Source organism: Sphaeroforma arctica (genome assembly GCF_001186125.1).
Source record: "Sphaeroforma arctica JP610 unplaced genomic scaffold supercont1.45, whole genome shotgun sequence".
NCBI lineage: Eukaryota > Ichthyosporea > Ichthyophonida > Sphaeroforma > Sphaeroforma arctica.
This window is the reverse complement of record NW_014040513.1, coordinates 155,403-165,984: the sequence shown is the minus strand read 5'-3', so window position 1 is coordinate 165,984 and position 10,582 is coordinate 155,403. Positions and strand designations below refer to the sequence as shown.

Here is a 10,582-nt window from a genome sequence, read left to right as displayed (position 1 = left end):
TACTATGGTTCCTATATCTGCCCAGACAATGCACCGGTATAGTTTCTAAATGGGTATTCTTTATAGACCTCTAATACAATATGATCCCTAATACAATATCTCACTTGTACCCCCAGGCGCACAATCATGGAGCTCGTCATCGCTACCGTTTTGTAGTGATGGTACTCGGGCGATCGGGGCTGGGCAAGTCCACATTTGTGGACTCTCTTTTTGCCCACAACTTCCAGAGAGAGCCTATTGACAAGAATGCCACCTCTCCTTATATTCGCACAGTCACGCGTAAGTTGTGTGTTGTATTGGGTACTTAGTGTTGATATGTGTGTTGATATACTTGCACAGTCACTCGTGTGTATGTATGTGTGTACTGTGTGTGTGTTGTGGGTTTCTGTGGTGATATGTGTGTCATTATACTCGCACAGTCACTCGTGTTGTGTATGTGCTGTGGGTGTCTGTGGTGACATATATGATATTATCTTTGCACAGTCACGCGTCAGTCGAGCGTGTATTTGTGTGTGTGTGTGTGAATGTCTGGTGATATATATGTATGAGTTAGCGTTCCTGTGGCTAGTGAAGATGCTTTCCTCTCTCTGTACTAGTACTCACGCGATATGCAGAAGAATATCTCATCGGCCTACACTCACATAGTAATACATCTATCGTTGCTACGCTGAAGATCAGTGCGAACTTATATGTGTATCTGCTGTACGTTTTGATAGTCCTATGTTATAAACAGCTGTCCGTGTGCGATATCTCTTTTTTTACGTTTATTTAGTTCCTTAAGTGGTTGTGCAAACCGCGGCACCCATTCCAATTGCACAGTTGGGCAGTATACGATACCTTTCAATTGATCCTGTTGTTCCGTGAAGTACTGCTTGATATATATATGTATATATATATATATATATACATTATAGTGAACTGAATACCCCCGTGATCTGCGCACTGTTGGCTCCTCACATGCTGCTCACGACGTATTGTCACCACCAATATATACCTACCAGTCAAATGTATATCTCACTCTAAATTTGGCGCCCCACTTTCTCTGATCTAGAGGACATGGAGGAACGTGGTGTAAATCTCAAGCTAACGGTTGTGGACACACCCGGATACGGCGACTTCATCGACAACACAGGCGCACACAACTGCGCTAAGGCCTACGTGCAGAGCCAGTTCAAGCGTTTTCTCTCTCAGGTACTGAGTTATATATATATATATACTGATAATACTAGTGACCAATTGTATAGGGAGATACCACATACAGGGGGCTGTCTCATAATTACCGATGGTATTACTGATATACCAGATACACCAACAGGGCGTCAGATGGATGACAATTGGTTGTTGACACAGTGTCAACTATGTAACCTCCAGTAGTCCGTCTCTCCATGTACTTCAGATTGTGTTCGGATTTTGTACGACTTCAGATTGTGTTCGGATTTTGTACGTCCGTTTAATTTCGATATCTTATCTCTTACGTATGCTCTCTTTTCAGCCTCGGTTTAGGGTTTAGGGTTTTATACGGAGAAGGTCTCGCAGTTCTGTACTCAGCGAGGGATTCAGTGCCTGTTTTAAATACATGGCATGCTAGCTCCGAGTTCTGATACACTAACGACCACTTACTAGCTTGCCAAATCCTTCTGCCACAACTGTACATGTACACACACTCACGCACTCACGCGATGCATTGTTACATGCTGCGAGAAACTCTCTCTCTCTGAATGCTTACGAATCTAACAGATGCTCTCTGTCTCCTCTGAACACATCTTTTGAATATATTAAGTCCCCTCAGATCACACCCCTAGGGTCTGATTAGTTCGACTATTTACACTTGTTACACTTGTTCCTTCCTAAAAGAAAAAATGACTCAAACGCTTTAATACCTTTTGGGGGGGGTGGCAGGAAATGGCGCCAAAACGAGGTCGTGTGTCGGATACGCGAGTGCATGCATGCATCTACTTCATCTCTCCAAACGCTCGTGGACTGTCTCCGCTGGACATCGCCACCATGACAAGTCTACAGGATATGGTATGATGAGTGCATGCTCAAGTCTATGTGTACATATGTGTCCCGTTCTCATTCGCAATGGTATTTATATATATATATATATATGATATATATATATATATATAGTAGGGTGATACATAAATAATATGATGATACAAGGTGTATTGAGGTCTGTTTTAGCCGTGCGATTGTATACATGCACCCCAGCGCTCGTGGATTGTCATCGCTGGACATCACCACCATGACAAGTTTGCAGGATATGGAATTATATGTATGCAGGATATGGAATTATATGTATGCCTGTATCCATATCGGTGTGTATGTATGTATACAGGTGTCTGTTTCAATTGCCATCTGTATACCTTATTGTGCGACAATGCATATAGATGTGTGTGAGTGCGTGTAGTTTATCTCTCTCAACACCACTGAGGGTTGTTGCATTTGGGTATCGGCACTATGGCCAATCTGCAGAACATGGAATAGTGCTCATATATGTTTATAATTTGTGTGTATATCTACCTTTCAATTCCGATATTCATACCTATATACATATAGTATATGTGTATATCTACCCTTCAATTCCGATATTTATACCTATATACCTATAGTATATGTGTATATCTACCTTTCAATTCCGATATTTATACCTATATACATATGGTATATGTGTATATCTACCTTTCAATTCCGATATTTATACCTATATACATATAGTGTATGTGTATATCTACCTTTCAATTCCGATATTTATACCTATATACATATAGTATATATATGTGTATATCTACCTTTCAATTCCGATATTTATACCTATATACATATAGTATATATATGTATATATACATCTTGTGTATGTGTTTACATGTCACGTATATGTATGTATATGTCATGTATATGTATATATATAAAATGATAATGTGAGAATCGGTAGTATCTATATCTACATGCAGTAAATAGATATTTATATGTCACGTATATATATGATAGTGCAAGAATCGGTACACATCTCTCCCAAGGCATTTCCGTAAAAAGTATACCACTATACTTTTCCGTTGTAATCTTTCCAGTTACTCTCCATTACCACCACAGGTGTACCAGACTACCACAAAGAATACCATTATACGTATAGATCTATCTACTTTATCATATGTGTCTCACCACTGCCATCCACAGGTGAACATGTATATATATATATATATATAGACAAATATATTCGCGTGCTCACGTGGTCCTTTGCTTGTTGCATACAGGTGAACATAATTCCCGTGATCGGTAAATCGGACACACTGACAGTCGATGAGCGTCACAGCCTTAAGCTTGCCATAAGCCGAGACCTCCAGAGAGCGGGCATCAGGCCTTTCGATCCGTATGAGTTGTAAGTGTTTCATCTCAAGAGGAAATTGGCGTTTTCAGCAGGCTGGTAGGCAGATGGTTCATTATTTCGGATTGTCTTATGTACAAGATATATAAGAGAACGGGCCTTGGTAGGTAGATGGTTCATTGTTTCGGATTGTCTGATGTACAAGATATATAAGAAAACGGGCCTATTACTATGTCTAAATATTGATAGTACATCAACACATATATACTGTGTATGTGTTTAGACGTATGTTGCTACATGCACCGAGGGGTCTTTTGAGTTTTAGGGTTTTGGGTTTTAGGTCTTTAGACCCTTTCGTATGCCTGTGTATAAAACAGTATACTGCCCACAGATGATAGCCATGGGGAGAGTGCCAGTAGCAACTCTCTGCGCAATGTTAGGTGCGAATATGCATTGTGCATGTACTGTTAAGCATTGTAATAGTTCTTATACATTGGTTAAGAAATAGACCGACCTGGCCGAACATGTATCAATATACACTTACATAAAAAATTTATGTACGCTCACAAGTAAATATACACTTACACACGCGCATACACGCACATACACACATACACGCACACATACACTTATACTTGTACTTATACATACGCATACACGTACATTTACATATACACATACACGTACATATACATATACACATACTTAAACATATAACCGACCAGTCAACTTTATTTCAATATACACGTGTATCTATTACAGTGTACTGCCCGCGGACGATAGCGATGATGACAGCGCCGATGAAAGCCAATCAGTGGCAGCGAATGAGGCGAATGGGGGCGAAAAAGAGGACTACAAACAACACATCCCATTCGCCATTACATCGTCTCGTGACAAGTACGAGCTCAACGGACGGACGGTATGTATAGTTGCATATGCAACAAATACGTATATATATGTCTCTCTCACTCTGAGTGTATGGGTGTGTGGGTGTGGGTGTTTGTGTGGGTGTGCAGATGATTGTTGCTGTGTGCTGGTCTATCTGCAGTTGGGTATAACATTTATCTTGCGGGAAAATTTCCGCTATTGAGGATAGCCGAGGATTGGACTCTTTAACGATATCTAACATATATATATATATATATATATATATATATGCACACATACCTATACAGGTACGGGGTCGTAAATACGAATGGGGAATGGTGGAAATGGACAACGAATCCCATTCAGACTTCATCCATCTGCGAAATTTGATACTGCGGCAACATATGAACGTAAGTGCCCTCCATATATGCGAGAGAGAAAATGTGGTATACGAAGTATACATACATGTACAAATGTACAAATGTGCTATTTATCTATATATACAGGTATAAATTCTACCTGTTATATATATATCTATTTATATATATACTTGATACCTGTTATTGATCTCTATATACATGCGCCAAATACACCAACAAGACATACATGCATATGCGAAGCTCTCACTTTCTAACTATCATTGCAAACTACGCAAACACAATGTTAACCGACTCGAAAGGGAGGCCATTAATGTATAAGAGAAGTAATGTGATAATATACTGTTGTATGTTATTATTGTGATGCCATAAATAGGCAGGACCATGCACTCGTCGTACAAGTACTCGATGCGGTATCGGTAGCTCTCATACAACATCTCGATGTAGACGCATGCACCGTTAGACACCGAAACATGGAGAATAAGCAGTTGACTAGGTTATGCACTGGTATATAACTTTTAGTAGTATATATATCTGTATATGTATATATACATATATATATTCGACTAAGGCCACTTGTCAATCTGCTGTAGTATGCGCATTATACTGTTAAGAAAGGTATCTGTTTTCGCCCCTATTCAACGCCAAATGAGTGCGCCCAAATGCTATGCAGAAAATTTGAAGGATTCCACGTTAAAAGAGTTTGTTTCATACACATGTCGTATCACACCATAGCCTCCCGCAATACAATACAATCCTTTAGCAATACAGATAGTAAACAGACTAACAGATCCACTACAATATAATACTAACGCCTCCTCACAAACGCCCAACTCTACACCTTCCCAGGATCTCATCACCACGACTAACTACATACACTACGAGAAGTATAGAGAGTTGGTATTGAGCAAAGCTCTGGGTAAGAGCACCATCTCCACCCCCGCACCCACTCCGCAGAAACGGGCCATGGTCCGAAGTGGGAATGAATAGGTGCACAGTTATATTTTTAGATCTGCACGGTTCTATTTTTAGATCAGCTCGTACAGCTGACTAGCTTCACATCGGGGCTTCCTTCCACACTCAGTATTTACATATGCCGTGAGAACGAGTGCAATCATATGAAGTGGAATAGGGCAGAGAAATGGGGTGCGGATGAGCTTTCTGAGTAGATTCTCGGGTGAGCTGGGTCCAGCTCGTTGGCGTACGATATAGGATGGAATACGTACGATGAAACGGCTGTGTTGTTTATACGGCAATGTCAGAACAGCCCTTGTGGGGTGTTCGTGTGGTGGGGTGTTTGGTCTGTGATGGGACTGTAGGCAAATACAGTCGATTTGGCCTGGAGGAATTTGTGACATTTAGCGTAAAAATAGTACCAGCAGGCTAATAGGACTGTTTTCTAGCTAGTATCGGCTGAGACGGACGTTTACATGATATTTACCCGATACGATAGGAATATTATAAATAGATATGCATTGAAGTTACAATATTTTATGATCTTCTGCGCTTGCACTAAGGTTTTATTCATACTTGTGAAAATATACAAGCACTCTAAATATATATAGATATATATATATATATATGTATCTATATATTATATATATATATATATATATACATATATACATATAATATATATATATATATATAACTAGTACCCAACACTGGAGTGCCTCTGTTGCCATCCAGTCTAACTTGCAAGCCGTCTCCGTGGACTTTTAAATCTTTACTCGCTTTGTTTGACCAGTCTCTTGGACCGGTGGTTCCATGGAGGTTCTTCCTCCATTGATTAATTAGTATCTGTCACCTGTCCTCGATGAAATCCCAGTATTTCTTTTTGATTGTATTTATGAGCCACCAACCCATTCTAGATACTTTTGAAAAATAGGACATGTCATTGAAATACCTGAAACACTATTCAAATATGTAGAATTGGTACATATCCTTCTTGTCGACTACCAAGAAATCTTTCACTGTAGGCGAAAACTACACACGACGAAAGGATAAAAGTGGTTAAGGCCGATGACAAGCGATAGATGGCAATAGTACATGAGAAGACTACAGCCTACAAATGTATTTACAACACACACAGGCCTAGAGAACATACCATTTGACGGCAACTATTGTTAATTCCTTTTTTTAAAGGAACGTAGCCTTCTAAATTGAACTAAAAAAAGACTGTTATAATATGTCTCCTTTCTTTTTTAATTGTTTTACTTATGTACTTCATTTGGCATTCATTTTGAACCTGTTGGAATGTATTTGTCGACTAACGCGAACAGTTCAGGCATTTGTAGTGAATTGATCACGTATACTGAGCTATTCTTTAATCGTAGTGCAATATAGTTGTTGTGCTTCCGTTTGCGCAATGGCGTGGATGTCCCATCTGTGTGCATATGATCAATATCAGCCATCTCGTGCCAACTTATCCTGTATTTCAAATTCCCGTCGTCAATTAACAAGATAACCACTCCATACTTATCGACACTCACGAGGATGGCCGTACGGCGCTGGATGCTGACAGAGCAGCCTCTTATTGCCTTCATGCTCCGCTACACAATATCCCCTGTAGCCAGAATAAAACGTTAACGTGTTAACTAGTACCTTGGGATCTACCTCCGGTCCACGAGTATTCACGGACGGCCTGCACAATCCCGCCTGTGTCTGTGATATGGCGGTGCATGTACTTGTGTGAGAGAAAGGACCGAATGAATCTATGATGCCGTATTCACTGCCCACGCTATCTATGCTGATTGCAATGGTGTGATTTACTGGTCTGAGTGTCGACTTGTCTTTTTTTTGGGATCGCTTAACCAGGTCCCTTAGTGGATTCCCGTAAGTGCCGTATTGTTGGCCAACTTTAAAAATCATATTGTGTGATGTATTCAAGCAGTCGCAATTGTATGCAAGAAGTTGCGGTTGTAAAGGAAGGTGGGATCTGTATAATGTTTTTCGAATTTGTATACAAAGACGTCCGCGAGAATAGTGAATACACACATATCCAAATTTTAGGCAGACAAATTTCCGCGTGCCACAATGGACACATTTTTATATATAAATATTCACACATCGATTATTGGACGAATATAAAATCCCTCTGTCTGTGGATTTTGGTAAAATAAAAATAGTCATAAAAAAACGTTTCTTTTAAGAAAAGGCATTGTTTTCAAAATATCCAATACTTTTTTTACAGTAGACTTAGTAAGGGTTGATCATTGGTCTTTGAAATCACCCACAACTCTTGATTTGAAGTCGAACCTCAGTTGAAGTCCAATGCTACAGACAACTATGTAACCAAAAGTATGTACTATCTGATATCGATGATGTGCTGATTGCTGGCCCCTTGAGCTGGCGGCTGCCTGACGCCTCTGAGGCTCTGGGGGAAGAAAATAAGCTTTTGTTTTTTTATAAATAAAAAATAAAAACTACAAAGTAAATATTGCAGTTGCCTTTAAAAAAAAACGAAGTTAAGATAGTCGGGCAAATGTTTTTTTAAATAAGAATGCGAATTACACCGAGAAAAAAAATGAGTGCGCAAAATCGGGTTGTATGGTGGGATAAGGCTGGTTAAGAACATAAGAATTTTCGGCCATTTTTATAATGGCTAAAATATGGACCTGGGGTGGCCAACATTGACACTGCCCATGCCCACTTGTCTCAGAACTGATCACAGAATGTCTTTTGGTAGTAGAAGTCTATCCTATAGAAAAGATAACATGTTACAATTTCTCCGGGTTATAGCAAAAAAAAAATTACTTGAACTTCTGCTGGCTCATTTCTTATTAGCCATCTCGGCGGTGACTATGTCATATACATTCTCAGGTACACGTCGATGAGTAGTATATTTATTTTTCGCAAACGCTGCAAGTTGCAGAGTAAGACCCTTTTGCTGGCAATCGAGGTAACGATAGGCACCCCTCACAAAGCATCTAATTGTATCCAGCTTAACATTGTTCAGAGTTTCGATGACATGTTTTTGAAGGCCTGCCCACGTATCATCGTGTACTTCTCGCACTTCAAACTTGGCTCGGCCCCACTATCGCTCGATGGGGTTGCACTCACAATGGAACTTCGGTAGAAATACGCATATGTAATATCAATACTACTGGGCTGCACTGAACTCAATATCAATACTTCTGTGATTGCGCACTGAACTCAAGGATAGTGTTAATGTGCGTGCCACACACACAAATATTCTTGTCGACCTGAAAGAATATCAATATCAATATTTTGACAATTCGACAGATCTTATAAATGACCGGGCATGTCGATTTCTGGCCTCAAAAGTCCAAAATTCGTACTGGAAGGGTGAATACTGAAATAAAAACGGCCAATATTTTCCAAATCAGTCAGAATCAGGTATTGAAACAGGTGCAATATCAAAAATGTGTCCTGGGGTAATATTTCAGATCAGGTCTCCCTGAGAATTTTCCGCTATCAAACTCTCGAATCGGATCATTATTTCGAGCTCCGTGGGTCGAGGCAGGAGGGATCATTTGGCCAACTATCTTATGGCAACTGCACCATACAGCAATATTTACGACTAAAACATTAAAAAATCGTGAGAAATGTCAAAAGAAAAGCAACTCGCGAATGTGCAAGGGCCAAGGGCCCAAGGGCCAGGGGCAATAAATGTTTCGCGATTGTCCAGATAACGACATGTCGGAAAGTACCGTTGCTGCCGTAGGTTTAAAACGTTTCCAATATGCCTGTAAGTATTTTATGTAGTATAGGGTTTCCGACATGTATGTGCATATTTATAGTCAGGGTCACCGGTCACATATACAGTCAGTGGTGGGTATAATTTTCAGTCTGTTGACTATTGGGCGAGATTGTAATAACACCGTGTGTTTTTTCTACATTTTCAGGCGATAATGTGTACTGCTACCATGTTAAAGGACTGAGACGAAAAAGGACATCAAGTCTTGCGACAAAGAAGTATGCTGTGCATTGATATACTAGTGCAAAAAAGATTGTGAACGATATGTAGACCCTAACCACAACGTCTACCAACCGAAAAAATGGATGGTCTGAAACTACTTTCAGGCCATATTTTCCGAAATGTCGTGAAAAGTCCTGAAAGCCGGGCCCGGGGCAGGCCGAGCGATTTGCGGTTTGTCATGACCCTCTAGAAGTGTAAAATTTAAGGGAGAACGGACAGGTCCGTAGGCCGTTTTGTTTAGCCTTTTTTCACAACACGCCACACGGCCAATTGAAATCGCAATGATGTATGCATACCTGTGTAAATAGTGTTTATAGTAAATACCCTGATTTTTCAAGTTTCGTGTAGTAGAGTAGGGTTTGTATTTATACATAACAGAGACGTCTGCTCGAATACATACATATCCAAATTTGAGCCATTTTCACAAATAAAGGTCAGTACTGAGTACATCTGTACACTGTACACGAACGTCTTTTTACGGCACTCGTGACAATCTGATTCGCCCATGATTTTACAGTTGAACTAATACAACAAGACAATAAATGGGCTAAAATCACGCCAATTACATCTTAAAAGCAAAGTAAACTCGAAAAAGTACAAGTTTGATACTGGTAGGAAACTGGGCCTGAGCTGGTTATTAGTTGTATTGTCACCAGTGCCGTATAAAAGACATTCGTCGGAAGTCGTGACTCGTATCAACATCGATTTTGGACTATTACGATATCGTCATATCCAACTATTTTTTCAGATTGAGAACAGGAGTATAATACAAGCCCTTCTGTCTAATAAATCTGATATTTTAACTTTACAACAAGATCACTGGTCACATTCACTGATCTGTGATCAGGATCCAGCAGGTCTGCGCAATGCGCTCGATGAATTTCAGAATCTACTGTGACAGATGAAAAAAAAATGAAGAGGGCTGCAAATTTTGAAATTTGATCTCAAACGGGGCAAAAACTGTGAGATCTCAATTCTCAAGTCTCACGACAAAAAAAAACAAGAAAACATCCAAGTCTATGTATCAGTATGTACAATTCAGATACGCAAGACCCGGCCGCAGCAATAGTG

At 39.9% G+C, this 10,582-nt stretch overlaps 1 protein-coding gene across 1 annotated transcript; it reads left to right on the top strand.

The window, feature by feature from the left end:
• Positions 1-80: 80 nt before the first annotated feature.
• SARC_01185 (hypothetical protein) lies at positions 81-6,050 on the top strand (the record flags this gene model as incomplete). Its single annotated transcript, XM_014305106.1, has 7 exons — positions 81-279; positions 1,052-1,191; positions 1,900-2,025; positions 3,255-3,379; positions 4,088-4,244; positions 4,501-4,602; positions 5,419-6,050. 7 exons carry the CDS (start codon positions 81-83, stop codon positions 5,557-5,559), a joined length of 990 nt encoding a protein of 329 aa, XP_014160581.1. The 3' UTR covers positions 5,560-6,050.
• Between the last annotated feature and the right edge of the window lie 4,532 nt (positions 6,051-10,582).